General features: G+C 36.0%; 1 protein-coding gene across 3 annotated transcripts in view; it reads right to left on the bottom strand.

Moving 5' to 3' along the window:
* Nucleotides 1–19,598, bottom strand: part of BCKDHB (branched chain keto acid dehydrogenase E1 subunit beta) — a 244,293-nt gene that overhangs the window by 54,669 nt on the left and 170,026 nt on the right. The window contains exon 10 of one of the 3 annotated variants that reach the window (XM_078001249.1): nucleotides 12,050–15,332. The exons of the other annotated variants lie outside the window; for them this stretch is intronic. Coding sequence (XP_077857375.1) covers nucleotides 15,228–15,332 — 105 coding nt within the window. The 3' untranslated portion in view covers nucleotides 12,050–15,227. Of the gene's footprint in view, nucleotides 1–12,049; nucleotides 15,333–19,598 lie in introns of those variants that run through there. 3 annotated transcript variants of the gene reach the window in all.

The raw sequence follows: 19,598 nt of genomic DNA on the forward strand, positions 1-19,598 counted from the left end.
GCTATGCAAAGAGACTGGCAGCATTTTGCCTCTGCCCTAGAGATTTGTGGAATTTTGAACATGAGGGAGATGATTTAGGGTATCTGGTGGAAGAAATTTCTAAGCAGCAAAGCATTTAAGAGGTGACTCCGGTGCTGTCAAAAGCATTCACTTTTAAAAAGGAAACAGAGAATAAAAGTTTGGAAAATTTGCAGACTGACAATGCAACAGAAAAGAAAAACCCATTTCCTGCGGAGAAATTCAAGCCAGCTGCAGAAATTTGAATAAGTAATGAGGAGCCCAATGTTAATCACCAAGAAAATGGGGAAAATGTCTCTAGGGCATGTCAGAGACCTTCATGGTGGCCCCTTCCATCACAGGCCTAGAGGCCTAGGAGCAAAAAATGGTTTCCCGGGCCAGGCCCAGAGCACCTCTGCTGTGTGCAGTCTAGGGACCTGATGCCCTGTATTCTAGCCACTCCAGCTGTGGCTAAAAGGGGCCAAGGCACAGCTTGGGCTGTGGCTTTAGAGGGTGCAAGCCTCAAGCTGTGTTAGCTTCCACGTGGTGTTAAGCCTGCAGGTGCACAAACGTCAAAAATTGCAGTTTGGGAACCTAGGCTTGCATTTCAGAGGATGTATGGAAATACCTGGATGCCGGGCAGAGGTGTGCTGCAGAGGTAGAGCCCTCCTGGAGAACCTATGCTAGGTCAGTGTAGAAGGAAAATTTAACATGGGAGTCCCCATACAGAGTCTCCACTGGGGTGCTGCCTAGTGGAGCTTGAGAAGAGGGCCACCATCCTCCAGACCCCAAAATGGTAGATACACTGACAGCTTGCACTGTACACCTGGAAAAGCCACAGACAATGCAAGCCCGAGAAAGTACCCAGGAGTGGGGCTATACCATGCAAAGTCACAGGGGCAGCTCTGCCCAAGACCATGGGAACTCACCTCTTGCATCAATGTGACCTGGATGTAAGACATGGAGTCAAAGGAGATCATTTTGAAGCTTTAAGATTTGATTGCCTCACTACATTTCAGACTTGCATGGGCATTGTAGCCCTTTTGTTTTGGCCAATTTCTTCTATTTGGATCGAGCGTATTTACTCAATGCCAGTAGCTCCATTGTATTTAGGAAGTAAGTAACTTTCTTTTGATTTTACAGGCTCGCAGACGGAAGGGACTTGCCTTGTCTTGGATGAGACTTTGGACTGTGGACTTTTGAGTTAATGCTGAAATGAGTTAAGACTTTGCGGGACTGCTGGAAAGGGATGATTGGTTTTGAAATGTGAGGACATGATATTTGGGAGGGGCTGGGGTGGAATAATATGGTTCGGCTCTGCCCCCACTCAAATCTCATCTTGAATTGTAGGTTCCATAATTCTCACATGTCATGGGAGGGACCTGGTGGGAGGTAATTGAATCATGGGGGTGGGTCTTCCACAGGCTGTTCACGTGATAGTGAATAAGTCTCACGAGATCTGATGGTTTTATAAAGAGGAGTTCCCCTGCACACGTTCTCTTTTGCTTGCTGCCTTGTAAGACCTCCCCTGCTCTTCCAACATGATTGTGAGGTCTCTCCATGTGGAACTGTGAGTCAATTAAACCTCTTTCCTTTATAAATTACCCAATATCAGGTATGTCTTTATCAGCAGTGTGAGAACAGACTAATACACTAAGGCTTTAACTGAAATAGTGTGTTTTCCTTTGAGGAATCATTTAACTCATAGAGCCAATAAAAGACCCTTGGGAAAACTGGCCTCATACCTTGTCTATACAGTTCCTGTACAGGGTTCCTGACCTGTGGTAAGTAACAAAATGTTACTTTGTGACAGGTCCAGGAGCCCCAAGTTATCTTGGGACCTCAAAAGGAGAGGAATTTACCCAACTCCTAGGTCCTTGAGGGTACAAACGCATGGCAGGGCTCGGCTTTTAACAAGTCTTACCTAAGATTCCTTTCATGGAACAGAGTTCCATCAAAGCCAATTTAAAAACAGCTTATGAGAAAAATAATTATTCTTGCTGCACTTTATACAAATAGGCCAAGTATAATAAAACAAATTGGTCTTACCATCATGTCTTAAGTAAAAATGGAAAACCGGAGAGAGGAAAAAAATTGTTTCAAGAACTATGGTACAACTGTTACTGAATTCTAGTCTCATTAGTTGTTTTTGAGGTTTTTCCAACAATTTAGACTAACCCTGCTTACTCCTGTGAGCCAACCAGTGATCTCTGGTTGCTACTCAGAAAAAAACAAAAGGGACGGCTAGTGTAGAAATCTAGATCAATATTCTAATTCTGGATGCATAGTGGAATCAGCTAGTAACACCATATCAGCTTGGTTCCATCAGTTGACAAGTTCATGGAAAACCTTCTTATTTCGTTTACTTGGGATAATTTTGCTGATCTTGCTTTACCATTGTGGAATATGTTGCTGTTGTACTCTTTGTGTAAGAATGCAGAATAAGCTTACTGAACGTTTTCTTAAATATTTATTAATCTTCCAGATATCGCATTCTGTCAGAACTCAAGAATTATAAATGGCCTTTGACATACTGATGATTTCTAACTGAGCTCCTCTCTACCCTGAATGCAAGACACCTAACAATTAGGGAGGAATGTCATCGCTTCTATTCAGCATCAAGAAGTTACAGAAGATCAATCTTCATCCCTCTGTACCCTTAAGATTAAGGGTTCCTTTAAGGGAGGGGGGAAATGTCAAAGGCATTTGAACCAGAGCAACTCCATGTTGAATAAGGGCTGGGTAAAATAAGGCTGAGACCTACTGGACTGCATTCCCAGACTGTTAGGCATTATAATTCACAGGATGAGATAGGAGGTCGGCACAAGGTACAGGTTATAAAGATCTTGCTGATTATACAGGCTGCAGTAAAGAAGCTGGCTAAGACCCACCAACACCAAGATGGCAATGAGAGTGACCTTGGGTCATCCTGACTGCTACACTCTCACTTGCACCATGACAGTTTACAAGTGCCATGCAATGTCAACAAGTTACCCCTATGTGGTCTAAAAAGGGGAGGCATAAATAATCCACCCCTTGTTTAGCACATAATCAATAAATAACTATAAAAATGGACAACCAGCAGCCCTCGGGGTTGCTCTGTCTATGGAGTAGCCATTCTTTTATTCCTTTACTTTCTTAATAAACTTGCTTTTTCAATTTATGGACTCATCTTGAATTTTCTTGTAAGAGATCCAAAAACCCTCTCTTGGGGTCTGAATTGGGACCACTTTCTGGTAACAAATTCTTGTGCTGGATTTCAAAGGAGCATATAGTAGTGGGACAGATTTTTGGTGCTGTAGTCTCGGATGCAATCCATTAGATGGTGCTTAAGACTAATGGCCATTAATTACGTAAGTTAATACCCCGCCATGAGGCTCTTTTGTTCTTCCTCATGTTCCCAGGCATGCTCCGCAGTGGGAAGGGGAGAGACATGGGCCCCTCACCAGGTCTGCTCCTGGGACTTGGGGGAGCCTCCTTCCAATCACTGGTGCTGTGCCCGTGTTTCTTTTGTTAGGTGTTTCAGGCTCTGGGACCTTCTTGGTCAGGGGCTGCAGGAGGAAGATATGCCTCACTCTCTCTGGATCAACTCTGTGGAGGTAGGCATACCCTGCTCCCCTCCCACCCCAGCCCAGTAACCGGAAGATCTTGCCCCCTCCTACTTGACTTGAGTGCTGGACACAGATCTTGGCTCCCTACTCCCAAAATGCTGCATGAAGCAGTCCTGGGGACACTGGGACATCCTGTGGACTGGGTTGGCATTCCAGCCTGTACTGGGAGGATCCAGTGTGCTTCCAAGTCACTGGGAACATACTCAGGTACAGTAACATACTCAGGCTGTGCTGCAGGGGCACCCACTACAGGGTGGCTATGCGTGACCCTGGGTGGGGCCAGCAGGCAGGAAGGTTTGCAGAACAGATGTGCCCCAGTCCCACAGAGAAGCTGGTTTCACTCTCTCCTAGCTGGAAGATCAGCTGGGGTCATACCTCCCAGCAAGGGACGAAGAGCCCTCCCCATAGAGCAGCTCTATGGCTGCTCACTGCTGGAGCTCCTCAGTGCACAAAAAATCTCGGGCTCCATGCTATCCAACGGCCTGTCTCTGCCTGTTCCCTGGGGAGATGCCCCTGCCAGTTCACACATCCATGGGAGACACGGAGTTCTGCAACTAGGATCTAGGATCCCAGAGCCTGGCGGTGGGAGTGAGCCTTCCCTCAGTTCCTCATTCACCCCTTTCCCAAGAGCTATTCAGGGCTGGGAACTAGTCCTGGTATTCAGATACCCAGCACAGGGCTCCCAGCTTCCTCCATCTTCAGCCTTCATTTCAGCATTGCCTCTCCATCCAATCTGAGCATTTTGTCTCCGAAGATCTGCCCAGATTATGGTGGTTTACTCTAAAATTTGGTCTCTCTCAGTGGGAGCTGCACTTCCTGGCTGCATCTAGCCAGCCACCTTATGTCTCCCTTGATCTTTTTGCTATTAATCACTGCGGTTTGATAATCACTTTATCTCCTGATATACTTGGCAGTCTCACTATTTCAAAGAAGGGAGAAGTTCAACATTGTACTACATATAACCCGTAAAGTACTCATGGAATCAATTTAAAAATGGCTATATTTAGCTCAAATTTTAGATTCTGCAAAGAAATTTTATATGCAACCATACTGTCTAAAATGCCTTACCAGAACCATAAAAAGAACAGTTAAAGAAACTACTCTTTCCTCACAAAAAGCAAAGAAATATATGAGTAAGTTCTAGAAATACATGAACTGGCCATTCAATAATCCCTCAATGAGGGTTTAGCAAATCTATGTTTTGAGAAAACAGCTCTGTATTTGTTTACTAGAATTTTAAAATGTGACATATATTTATATATGCATAGAAATGTTCTGTCCCCTTAAATAAAAGGACACTCACTTAACCATTAATGCTCTCTACCCCTTTATCCCTGCCCCTAAGCTTCCCAATATGATGTGTTACTTACTCAGCCATTCCATACATGAACAAAGACCAGGCAATGAAAATCAACCCTTAAGCCTCAGAGTAATATGTGAAAAGGCTGGGCATTTTCACACATATTTAAGAAAAAAAAATACACACACATATATATGGTATATATTGATATATACATATATGACTAACTTTTATTATATTACAAGTTAGTTTAAAAACCTTAAGACAAAGTACAGTAGGCTAGGCAGATTCTGCCTTAGGCAATCACATATTGCAGCATTATTTTATGAACAGAAGATCACTCAGGGGAGGGCTATCTACACAATTGGCAAACACTCATTATTCCAGTTTCTTTAGGAAGTCATGTCCTTATTTTAAATATACATGTTAAGTATATTTAAGGTCATATTTATTTGCTTCTAAATCCCTATTTTCTATGAGATCCTGATCTTGCCAAATGGGCTTCTCTCATCATATTTTTCAAAAACATAGACCCCAAAGTTGATGAATAGCATGACAGTATGTCATTAAACAAATTTTTATAGAATTTCAGGCCTTTAACAATATGATTTAATGAAAATAAAGTTTACTGAAATAATAAAATGAAATGCTTAACAATTCTCCCTAGATCCTTAATTCACTATTAAATAACAGTGTAATTTGCCCCTTTAGCAACTATTTGAAAACACCAAGCTTGTAAAACTTTAAAAGCTGTTATTAATAGAAAGGATCATTTTTTCACTTACTTGAGCAGCTAAAAAGCAAAAGGTATATTAAATCATATACTTATATTTTATCTTCATTTTGTGCATAATACTAACTACTAACACCCAATTTAGAAAAAACAAAAAAAAAGCTTTTCAGTTATTTAGGAGTCATTGATATTATCAAACTACTGATGATTACTTAATTTCCAACACAGCAAATTGAAGTCATTCAATGATTCTCAAGTAGTTTGTCACTAACTAAGAATAAATTATAGAAGTGAAGAAGAAGCAGTAGCTACTGGCGAAGAAACCTCAAATTTTTCTTTGACATTGAAAGGAGTTAACCGGCTTGCTTTAGGCGGAAAGTAAGGGAAGGGTCCCCAGCAAATCTCTGACCCATGTTTTGTGCAGATAAGGGAACTTGCACAGGGGGCTTGTCTAAACATACCCTCAGCAGACTAAGTGCCCACATGCGTCCAGGGAGAATGGGGTGGAGCCACCAGGAACTCCTACCTTATACAAACAGGGAACCCAGCCCCATCAACTTTTATATAAAAGTCCTCGCATTCAAAACTGGAAGGGAACAACCAGGAACCTCTTTTATAGGACCCCTCTCTTTGCTGAGAACTTTCCTTTTGCTTAATGAATTCTATTCCACTCACTCTCTGGTGTCTGCACCCCTAATTTTTCCTGGTTGTGAGACAAGAAACTGGACCTAGCTGAGCTCAAAGAGCAAAAATCCTGTATCAACATTACATTTAAAAAAATAATCACTGAACCAAGGAATAGCATTTATGTTCTTGATCTTTTTTTAAAGTTCTCAGACCTTAAGAGACCTAAATTTGACTTACAAAAATTGCTATACAGTCCTAACTCTATTATCACCAATCTCTTACTTAAATTTTAATTGCATACTATGGTGGCTGACATATTCCCATTAAGTAGCATGAAAACTACATAAGTGAACATTCTGGTTTACATCAAACAACCTCACTTTATGTCTGCTGACCCACTACAAAAGACAAAGTATATGGTCATCATTATTCCATTACAAGCTTGGGATCTCTCTGACTCTATGCAAGCTTCCTATTTAGGCAAGTAAATAAGAATTTAGGAGCTTGGTGGAAAAGAGAACAATGTTTTTAACAGCTGGATCAATAAGAAGTGGGTCTCATTTACCCACTCCCCATCAGTTCACCTCCCCCTTTGGCCTGACATGGAAGCTGAAACTATGGTCACTTACTGTATATTTCTGAACATTTCTTCTTGAAAGAAATGTATCGTAATACAGATGCCAGCTCTACTTGATAGACAGATGACCAAAGGCTGATGAACACCAATGCAAATGTAATAAAATCACACTTAAATGCTTGCCTTGTATATATCATAAAAAGATAAATATAGGTCATCATACTCTACTTCTGTGACACCAAAAAATAAACTTTTGCTAATGAAAACCTACACTAATAACAAAGGGTTTCAGACTCTATCTATGAAATACTTATCAATTTAAAAATGCTATACTGCTGGTTTCATAGTTGAAAGGCAAAACACTTTCAACGAACCAGTACCCGAGAAGCCCACCTATCCTCCCCACTAACTCAAAGGAATCATCCATATGTGTATAATAACGAATTCTATCCTCTCAGAAGACATTAACTTAAGGCTAAGAGTTTGTCCCTAAGAAAAATAATTAATTAGCTGGTAGTCAGTGAGTCAAACCTCTGGTTCTAAAGGAATCTTTTAATTTATATAATATGAAGTTGAAGTTAAAGATAATGCTGCTTTACATTATTAACTAAATGTGTCTTCATCAATAAACAAAATATTCTGTCCCAATTTTGAGTAACAAGGCAAGTAGTAAGAAAAGTCATACAAATGAATGTTTAAGTACTTAGCAAATCTCTTTAAATAGCATAACCAGCATTTCAAACTAAGACATTTGTTCTAAAGAGAAAAATTAAAATTGGGTTTACTCTAAGGAGAAGTTGTGTTTAAATGTTTTTTTCTAATTCTCACTTGTTTTTTTCCTTTAGTTTATATTTGGAGAAGAATATCTTTCTCAATTATGTGTTGTACTGATCCCCCAAATATCCTCTAGTAGCATCAGTAAAGCTACGGTTAGCTATGATATCCTTGGAGAAAATTAACAGCATAAGCAGAAAATCTGTATATCACACCTCATTTAATTACACTGTTTAAAAAAGTATCAATTTAAAAAAGTTAATTTATATATTCTTTAGGTTGAAAAGTTAATGTAGGGAGAATCAACATCCCTTACTACACACACACACACACACACACACACACACACAGAGAGAGAGAGAGAGAGAGAGAGAGAGACTTATCCCTTATACTGATAGAAGATCCACTTTAAAAATGCATTTCGATGGTATTAAGCAATTTCACAGTATTTTTAATGAGTGTCGTCTTTGATCAACCCCAAGGGAGGAGAAAAAGACTTGCCTACATCAAACCTCATTCCCTTACTTTCATCTAATATTACAGGATATTTCTATTTTAGCCTACTAGGATGCAGAAAGCTTTCATAAGCACAAACTACCCAAAATGCTGCTTCGTTTGCCCATGATGGGACAAACATTACAGTTTTGTTGCAAAGGTCCACATGTTCACAAGACTGGCACAGAGGACACTGTCCGGAAAGTTGTTTGTTGTTTTTTAAAGTCAGAAAGGGAGAGCAGCAAGAGGGCAGGCAGGAAAGAGAAAAGATATCGTGGTTCTCTGAACAGATATAAGGGTATCCATGCTTACTACCAGGAGGATTTACCCATGCTACTGGGGCTCCCATGACTCAGTATATGTGTAGGTTAGTAAAGGTCCTATTTTTATAAAGTACATAGGTTTTATTAAAATGGAAACTGCATTTCATTTATTAGGTAAATTGATAACAGAATACATAATTAGGCATTCCATCATATTAGAAGACTATTTTATCAACATTTATGCAGTACTTCATTATTTTAATGTACTTGAACTGTGCATTGGATCTGCCACAGAAAAGCTGGTTTTAATAAAATTTAGAATTGTGTGATGTTGGAATATTACTCACAAAATACACTCAAGTTGTTCAGCCATGCACACTTAGGTAGAAATCTATGCCCAGAAAAGTTCATGGTTAAAAAATAAAGCATAAATTTTGTGTCAGAGTGCAGAGGCAGGAGATTCTTCAGTAATGAGCTGAAAAGGCAAGATTAAGTTTCAATTTTTTTAACTGCTAATATAAATTAGAGTTAACCATTGCTATTAAAAAAGAGACTAGTAGAACGAGGAGAAAAATGCAACACTTAAAAATACAGGCTATCTCAGAGAAAACATTGTCTGAGTGGTTCTGAAAGCACCCAATAATACAGGCCTGGTGACTATTTTATACTATCGCTTTTTGAAGCCCAGAATTTAAATCAATCCAGAAAAGAAATGAAAAAGTGTTACAATTAAGAGAGCAAACTAATCCTATCAAAAGATAGGAAATAACGAGGACTCGTTTTAAGCAATGGCAGGCACAATTACAAATGTGGATGATACAAATGTAGGTTTAGAAATGTTAGTCACCTCAAGGCATTTTTAAAAACATAAATATTTAGATCTCCTTTAAAGAATAGTCATGAATTATATATTTTTCAGCTAATAATTTTGATAAAGAAAAACAGACTCTGTGCCATCTGAAATATAAACTGTCTTAAACAGCAAATGCCATTATCTGATCCTCTAAAGGATTAAAACAAAAAAGTATGTCTCTTCAAATGAATCAAGAAGTAAAAATAAAGTCACTTCTTTAAGTTAACTTGAAAGAAAATGATCAAACATTCAAGATTTTCCAATCAAATGCAAATTTTCAGGTGTCTTGAAGACTCACATTAATATTGATAGATTTGAAAAATTAAAACAATTATCAATTAGGTGATTTTTGCTTATGACCTTCATTTTCAACTGCGAATTTTTTGCAGTAAGTGCTGCTTTTAACTTGTCTTAATTTTCACAAGTGTTTAACTTCAAATTGAGGAGAAAATGCATTAGCAGTAGTGAATCTCTATTTTAATGTCTATTTTAAACTCGACTATATTTTGGTGAGCTGTGAACTCATTCATGAAAATAGATAATGGCCCTCATAACAAAACACAAACGAATTTGATCTGTAAGTTTAATTACCCTAAATTACCAAACCAAAATGGGCTATCAACATCACCAACATTACTGCCTACAAAGGGCATGACAAAATGAGAAATTTAGTTCTGTCTCCAGGAGGCAGACCCATCCCATTACTGATTGTGAATGCAACGCTGACAAAACATGGCTAACATTTCTTGGCAAATTTAACATGTGTCTTCAATTTGGCTTAAAATGTTTTACAAGGTGGCCAAGAGAGTCAGCCAGGTTATGGATACAGTATCTGCTGTCTTTCATGTATAAAATTATAAAAAACCTTATTGTAGTTAGACAATTTTGAAGATAAGGCTGTACATTTTAAAATATACATACTGAAATACAATCATTTCATTTCAAATAAGAAAACAAAATATTTTAAATCCACTATAATTTTCTTTGAGGATACAACCATATTTTCAAGGATCACTGCACTGAATGGAAACTACAACTTTTAAGGTACTAAAACAACAACTAAAAGGGACCAAGTCATAGAAATCATTGTAACTTTTTAAATAAAGTAATGCTTTCCTTCAGAGAATCTATTTTATTAATTAATAGTCCATTCAGTCTACGAAACTTCGTTGGTAAATATGTAAATATAAATGTCTTAGCTTACTGGGGTGACAACAGAGAAAGAGTAGAGGAGCTTGGTATGAATGCACCTTTGAATTCAAGGGGGACTACCTATGACTACAGAAATACTAAGAATTGCATGAGAGAAACTGGGGCACTTATTACTCAGGGAGACGAAATATGATCTTTTTTCTGACTGGCTTAAATCCAGAAAGACTTCAAAAAGAATGATGGCAATTCATGATAAATTTAATACCAAAAAGAGGGATGGAAAATAAGCAATGAACCCAATGTTAGTATTAGTTACATGCTAGTAATGTCAGTCTCAGTACCATTAACTGATTAATACAGAAAAATTAAATAATCTGAATACCCCAATACAATGCTGATTTCACTTGTGTAATAAAAGCAATGAATCAAAATATGCCATACCTGTAGAAGACAGACACTAAAACCAAACCTTATGCGGTGAGGTGGCATTGGTTTTAAAATCATCCCACATCACAATCCTGAGTAAGTAACCACCATCACTATGAATGGTAAATCCCAAAACCTCAAATGCACATGATTAAGGAATTATGTCAAAATAAAATAATATGAAATCTTTGCAAAATAACTTTATAAGCAAAATGGGTTTTTTAATTTAAAACAACTAGGAAGATTTAAAAGAATAACCATGCCATGTGAGAGAAACATCTACATATAATAAAGCTTTTAATTATTAAAAAATTGATATATATATGTACATAAAAATGAAGAAACAATTAGAAAATATAAATCAATAAAAGACTTACAGTGCAAGTTTCTTTCCCTATGCCTAGATGTATGTATATATAAAGTTTTGTTTTTTCTTTTCATAACATTGAGCAAGTACCTGTAGGTTTGCATACAGGTGAGTTTTCATTTACTATTTTATTCATACAAATATTACAATGTTATCAACTACTCTTTCAATGATTTTGATAAATCCATAACATTCATCAAGTGGATAAATCATAACTTATTAAAATATATTCCTGTTGTTGTCATTAATAATGTGTCCCATATTTTCCTATCAAACGAACAACACTGAGAATAATACATATTTTTGTGTTTAATTCCTAAGTGAGGATTCCTAGAATTCCTGAGTCAAAGGAAATCTACACTTTGAAGAGTCTTGATATACATTCTCAATCTGATATCCTGGAAAAGTGAATCAACTTCTATTAATATATTCACTTTCTGCATCATCTCAGCAGAAAATATAATTCATTTTTAAGCAGTCCCACTCTTACAGGTAACAAACAATATTTCATTTTTAAAATTAGGATTTTATCAATAATAAGTGGCATATTTTTTCATGTTTGCTGGCTATAAATAGTTATAAAACTAATCTGTTTCTGACCCTTTAAATAAAGGTCCTATTAATTTCCATACTGACATTTAAGAATGCTTAATAGAGGACACATGTTAGTTTTCTGTCATGTGTTACAACATGTTCTCATCTGTCATTGTTTTTAAAATCATGCTTATTTTTGCCCTACAAAATTTCCATTTTATGCAAATATATTTCTCTGTGACAGTATGATTGAGTCTGTTGCCTTTTAACTTTCTGATTAAAAATGTCTTACCCATCCCAATATAAGTTATTCTCTACCTTTTCCTTTTAGGTTTAGTGGTTTTCTTTTCTTTTTCTAAGTTCATTTAGAGTTTATTAGGAAAATTGAAAAAAAAGGTCAGGTTTGACAGATGTTTAAAACCCGACTGCTAGATGGTTTGGAGGGGAAGGGAGAAAATGAGGACAGGGAGAGGGGTGGGGAGAAGAGGGAGAAGACAAGGAGGCTGCCAGAGAGGACTGCAAATTGAGGGAATGGCATTCTATGCCAAGTGAATAGCATTAAGAGATCAAACCTAGCTCTAATTACTTCATTCCCTTTCTTTCCTTGAAAGTCAAGTTTCTTGAAATGGTAGTCTATATTCATTGCTTCAAGTCTTCACTATTTACTCACTCACCAGTCTAAATGCTATCTGGCCTCCTGGCCACCCTTCTGTTTTCATCAGTCACCAGTGTCTTCCAGTTGCTACATGCAAGATAGGACTGTTAGTCTTTAGCTGACTTACATTCTGGAAGCATTTAATATTCTTGGCCATATATGCTATTGTCAAACTCTTCCACACTTGTCTTCTGTAATGGCGCTCTCCTACTCCCTTCCTTTTCTGTAGCCATTCCCTCTCACTCTGCTTCATAACTTCCTTTCTTTCTCTTAAATGTTGGTGTGGCTTCTTCTTCAACCCAGGTGGCTTCTGCTTCAGAAACTTTCCCTTCTTAAGATTATCTCTTCCTATGTGGCCCTATCTACAGCCATGAACTCCAGCCATCAGTGTATCAGTATAAGAGAATGAATCCTCACCCATTTCCTACACCTTAGATCCTCTCCTGAACTCCAGAAACACATTTTCATCCCCATTTCTGATACAAATCCTAAATGCACTCATTATCTTACACACACACACAAGCATAAACCTGTTATCCAATGATATTCTCCATCTCAGTGAAACTGCACCTCTATTCAAAAATCATCCAACCTAAAAATCAAACTATGCTTTACTCTGGACTTCTGTCTGCCTCTCCATCATCCACTTCAGTCCCTGCCCCACTCCTATCTGTCAGTCAGCAAGTCTTTCATTCAGATTCTCTCTCCTATCTGAAAAATTCACCTTTCTCTAACCTACTCCCATGTCCTTGGTGTAGAAGATGGTCAAATCTCACCTAGTTTAATCACATACAGTAATGAGTCACAAGGACAGGAATACATTCTGAGAAATGCATTAAACAATTTTGTGGTTGCACAAACATCACAGACTATACTTTCACAAACCTAGATGGTATATATATTTTTATTTATATACATATTTTTTCACATGGAAAACCAAATATCCCAGAACCTGCACTGAATATCAATCATTTCCCATACTTGATCTGCAATGTTCACATCAAGCACCATATTATCAGGTTTCTAATTATGTTCCACTATGATCTCATGGGACCAACATCTTTGGTCCATTGTTGACCAAAACGTTGTTTTGCAGTCTGTGACTAGCTTTTTAACAATTCTCCATCACTTCCTCTCTCACTCCTCCCCAGTGTATCCTCTACACAACTACCTAAGAGTTTTTCTAACTTTTAAATCTATATTAATCTCCTGCTTAAAATTCTTCACTTATATTCCTTTGCCTTAAATAATGATAGTAATATTTTCAGCTCCTGCTACTTCCTATCTGCCAAGAACTCCATAAGGTGTATTTTATATATATTATATGAGAAAACTGGAAGTTACATCTATGTGAGCTGGCTTTACTCTGTCATATCTATTTCCTCCACACAAAAACAAATTCTTTAATATTTAAGATTATTTAGGATCTAATTCCTACCTACTTGTCAACCCTTAACTTACGCTACAGACTCACATGCTAGTCTTCAACCACACAAAACCACTTTAATTCCTTCAATAGCAAATCCTTTGCCTGATTCCTTATTCATATAATTCATTCTGCCCAAAATACCCACCTACTTTCACTCCCAAGTTCATACTTGTCCTTCACAGGTTAACTTAGCTGCCACATCTGGGTTAAATGAGCAAGTATTTTATAATCCTATAGTTCTCTGAATATTTCCTTCTAACATGTACTATAATTACCTGTTTATCATCTCCTTCTTCTAATAGACTCTAAGTGTTTCTAAAACAAGGACAATTCTTAGAAGAAACACCCATATTAAGGCTATCCCCAGAATACTTAATAAAGAATGGTTATAAGAAATAATTTTCATTCAGGAAATAGCCAGTAGGCCAGTGTGATCAGCGTACTGGAGTCAAAAAGGGATGTGAGAAATAACACTGGAAGACTGGTTTGGGTAGATCAGGATCTTGAATGTAGACATAAAGATTTTTTTGCTATACTCAATAAGGATCCATTGGATGTTTTCAAACAGACAATGGACAAAATTCGATATGTGTTTTAAGAAAATAATGAATAGTAATTAGACAAGAGGTGAGCAGCTAGAGACAAAGATAAGGAGACAGTTTAGGATGGGTCCAGTGGCTCACGCCTGTAATCCCAGCACTTTGGTAAGAAGAGGCGGGAGAATCACTTGAGGTCAGGAGTTCGAGACCAGCCTGACCAACATGGTGAAACCCCTGTCTCTACTAAAAATACAAAAAAAATTAGCTGGACGTGGTGGCAGGTGCCTGTAATCACAGCTACTTGGGAGGCTAAGGCAGGAGAATCACTTGAACCCAGGAGGCAAAGGTTGCAGTGAGCCGAGATCGCACCACTGCACTCCAGCCTGGGTGATGGAGCCACAGCAAGACTCTGTCTCAAACAAACAAACAAACAAACAAAAAAACCCAAAAAAGGAGACAGTTTAAGAGGTCCAGAAAAAGTTGAAGAAAAATAGAGTTCATTTTTATATAAGCTGATTTCCATAAACTAGCAAATAACCATGTGTATATGCCTATCTTTTCTCATTGTTTCACATTCAAATTTTTCCAGATAAATCATTTTATTACACAAACTTTTTTATCTCTATCAAAATAAGCATAATGTTGGAATTTGGGGTCTAAAGCTCAACAGTAGGTCAAATCTTAAAAGTTTCAAATTTGAAGGTTTCACGAGTAACCATGCAAGTGGTTGAGATATCCCAGGAAAGAATAGGGAAAGGCACTTTGGGAGGTCAAGGTAGGTGGATCACAAGGTCACGAGTTCAAGACCAGCTTGGCCAAGATGGTAAAAACCCGTCTCTACTAAAAATACAAAAATTAACTGGACATAGTGGCAGGTGCCTGTAATCCCAGCTACTCAGGAGGCTGACACAGGGAATTGCTTGAATCCGGGATGCAGAGGTTGCAGTGAGTCGAGATCGTGCCATTGCACTCCAGCCTGGGCGACAGACAGAGACTCCATCTCAAAAAAAAGAATGGGGAAAAGGTTGGTGGTGGAAACTTGGCTACATTTACAAGCAAAGGAGAAGATGACATGAAAGGAGACCAGGTGTGGTTAGGGCAAGGAGAAGAACCAACAGAGTATAACATGGATTTAACTACAAACAGTAATGAAGCAGCGCAATCCACAATATATTCCCCGAGTGATTTAGACTTCGGATGCTATCTGTGGTCACAGAAGCTGTTTACAGAATACCAAACAGGCTTCAGGAAGAAACTGCAATTTTAAAATGCCATCCTATATCCAAACACTCCACATTAAACTGTTTTTCTGATGCTCTGGCTTCATCTTTTAGTATAGAAGTATACTTCTGATTGTTTTATCTGTTGCTATTAGGAAAAGTTTTGTATCACTGGTAAATTTTTTGTTAATTGAGATTATAAAATTGCAGTAAACTACTCATCAAATTACTAATCTGATAGTTTTCTCTGATGACAATTTATCAGCATGGCAATTTTAATTAAACATGTTTTCCACAATGGTAAAAATTCAAGACCATATAGGACCTTTCCCCCTCTTTTCAGATTGATATCTTTAAACAGAGTGCTTGGAAATTTAGTAGTAATAAGTTTGTAAGAAAAAATCCTTCTCTATAAACTATCCTAACATGAAACACTAAGAAAAGCAAAAATTCCTTTAACTTGAAAGTTATTGAAACTTTTCTTTGACATAATGATTTGAGTAGGCCCTATAAAAATCCTTTGAAAGTATTAGAATCTAATAATCTTAAAAAATACATGTGTGGTATCCACAATTTCTGAGTTCTTATGCTAAAAAAAGAGACCGCACAGAAAGGATGTAACAATGGTATGGAAACTTACCATCCTCTCCAATTGGACTCTTTATTGCAGACTTATTGCTTCCATGTGATTTAAAAAAAAAAAAAAAAAAAAAAAAAAAAAAAACTCGAATCTTTAAGCCAACCACATCCCTAAAATTTTTGGCACTCTTTTTAAGCACTGAATCCAAAGCAGGAGAAAAAAACAACAACTTTAAAAAAAATTATCACACAACTCTTATCAGACTCAGGATTTGTTTTTTCATTATGGAGGTGTGTTGGAAATTAATAATAAAGGCTGATTTGCAATTCTTAAAAAAATTTACTCTATTTAAACCAGCCAAAATGTCATAAATTATTTGGTCTTAATATTTAAATAAATAATAGCTATGTTGAACATTACATTCTAGAATATATAATTTGGGGGATATTAAAATGGATGAGGTTAATACTTTTGTACACTAAAGGCTTTCTTAAAAAAAATCTGTGGTTACATAAAGCTGAAGAATACAAGCATCAAATAAAATTAATTCATATAATTTTCTGAAACAATAAAATCTTTGCTTAAAATACACAATAAAAAGAACAATGAATTAGCTAAACTCTATAGTCATTGCACTTTTCCACAAATTAGGGTGCACAATTCATGACTCCCTAAAAGAAGCATTTTAAATTACAGTATGTGTCAAGTAAAAGAAAAGAATGAAAAAGTTCCCATACCCTAAAGTGAGAACAGATGGGAATGTAAGATTAGATAAGAAGAGAGAGTGAAGCTTTAGATGACTGACTAAGAAATCTTCCCCAGAGCAGGGCCAAATATACCAGACCTCAGTTTGTTCTGCCTTCCAGGTAATTTCCAAATTAAATCCAATAGAAATATAAAGCACTTGGTAGATTAGATGCACTGTTTTTATTTTTATAATCATTTATTTCTCTCTCTATATATAAGTTTTATGAAGAAACTTTAAATAAATAAGTTTAAAAAATATGTCTAATCAATATAAAGTAGTCTTCTAATCACTTCTGTGAGTTTACCATTATTTCAAATTAAGACTGTTAACAATAAATTTCTGTAAAATAGTAAAATAAATAGGCTTACAAAAAAAGTAGCAGTCATGAAACAAACCTAAGATGTGGGCACTGAATTCCTTGCACAATGAAAGAGTCATCTGCCATAAACTAGAGTTTTGTAAATAAATTATGACTCCATCTTATATTTATTATTTTCATATTTGATCTGTACACTAAAATAAGCTTTAAACAGTAATGCCAATACTACTTCTTATAAAGAAGGTTCCTTTATTTGATATTTAATTTTATACAGCATAATACAATTTTTCTATTTAAAAATACCAATTATAAACTTAAAAGAATACTCTCCATAGTGCTGTATTCTCTTCAATATTTTTTATTTTAATCTAGGTAGTAACTTAAACTTTGAATAAAACAGCATAGTTCAGATTTTCAGGTGCTTTCAGATTTTAATGTATTTAAAAACAAGAATTTTACTATTAATATCCATTCTCTTAAAATACTTCAAAAGCAATTTTGTAGTATTAACCATGAGCTTTTAAAAAGCTACAGATATCTTCTATCAAAAATCGCCTGTGGAGCAAACTTTTTTTCATTTGCTTTGACATAAAACTTGCATTTGTTGAAACAACAATAACTTCATATTTTAATCAAAAGTACTCAAATTTATACATCATTCTCATCCACGATTTAAAATATCTTTTCCAAGACAACAATGAAAAAGTCGTCCGTGTACATTTTCTCTCCCGTCCCAGAAAGTTGGCTTTCAATATCTTAACCCTGTTTTATCTTTTTTAACCTTACAAAATATATCCCCAAAAAGAAATAGAGAAATATGAATCATGCTAAGTGGTGAAAGCAATTGTACCTCAAACTTAGGTGATTTCAGTTTAAACAACCCAAGGCATTGGTAATTTGATACAGGTTTCACTTATAATATGGAACAAGGCTTTCCATAGAGAGGAAGCTCAACACAGCATATTGCATAGTTGAACATCTGCATGAAAGATTTACGGAAAAGTATATTTTATTACTCAGATTACTCAAAATTATATGGAAAAATTATCAATGAAAAAGAAAAAAAAAATTCAAGTGTCCAGTTTTTTTTCTAATCTGCTTTATCATTAGATAAAAGCCGTAAGAGGCAAACATTTAGAGATATCATGCTCATTAAACTTTACTAAAATTCATCTTCTATACTTTCTATTTGTGCAAATAAAATCTGAATTAAGCAAAAACACTGCGTACATTTCAAATTTCTCATATTAATAAATCCAAACTCAAATTACCCAAAATATTAAATATAATTCCTCCATCAAATATTACAGTATTGTCTTAAGTCATTCTGTGGTTAGCTGGTGAATAATTTTACCATGAACAACAGAACATTTTATAATGGGTCCAAAACTTCTATTATCATCCTCATGGAAGGCAGGGGATTTTGAATAAAGAGTGCATGTGCACACACTTAACATTTATTCAAGAGTCCTGTCTAATCCCAGATATTCCACTGTCTTTATAAAATGGGTAAGTCACAAACACTAGGGATGACACTCATCTGTAAAAAGAATACAGTTGGTTTAGATCAATATTTCTCAGTCTATAGACTATGGACACCTGAGGATCTATGAACACATTCCTGGGAGTCTGAGAGAGTTACAAGATGTTTTGTTTTGGTGTTTTCATATTATTATATAAATATGATTATATTCTGATAATCTCACTGACAATTTTTGCAACTGATTATTATCACATAATTTCAGGATCTTATTTTGATATTATGTTTATGATATTTTATGTTAGTTATAGTGACTATGTTTAATTCTTAATATACTATTTCTCAAACTGGGATTCACCAATGTATTCTTGGGGCGTGAGAGACATTTTCCATTAACATAAGACCACATATTATTTAAGACCAAGAGACACTAGATTAGATTATCTTTCTAATTCCATTTCAGTCTAAAAAATGCTGTATTAAATTGTAGTCTACCAATAACTTACAGAGATCAAATTTTAAAAGCACACTTAGGGAAAGTAAACTTCACAAGAGGAGTTATAGTATCTAATTCCAACTATGTTCTACTTGTTTTCCTTTTTAATTATAGGCAAATGAAACTTTTGAGATATCAATAAGCAGTGAACAAAATACAACAAGGCTATCAAAGTTTCAATTAGCAACAGCCACTATCCTTTCAAATGGTTTAGTACACTACATATTAAGTGCAAGTCAGAAAATCCAGTTTCTTTTTCCAGTTTTGCCTCTGGCTTGAAATGATTGCCCTAATCTTTGTATTATGCTACTCAATGTATAAAATACACAATAAATACTAGATACTCATGTTATATAATAATAATCAGTATGTTTTAAATTTTAATTGATATAGTAACTAGGAAAACAACAAATCTACAAAACT

The sequence above is a fragment of the Macaca mulatta genome, chromosome 4, assembly GCF_049350105.2.
Source record: "Macaca mulatta isolate MMU2019108-1 chromosome 4, T2T-MMU8v2.0, whole genome shotgun sequence".
NCBI lineage: Eukaryota > Metazoa > Chordata > Mammalia > Primates > Cercopithecidae > Macaca > Macaca mulatta.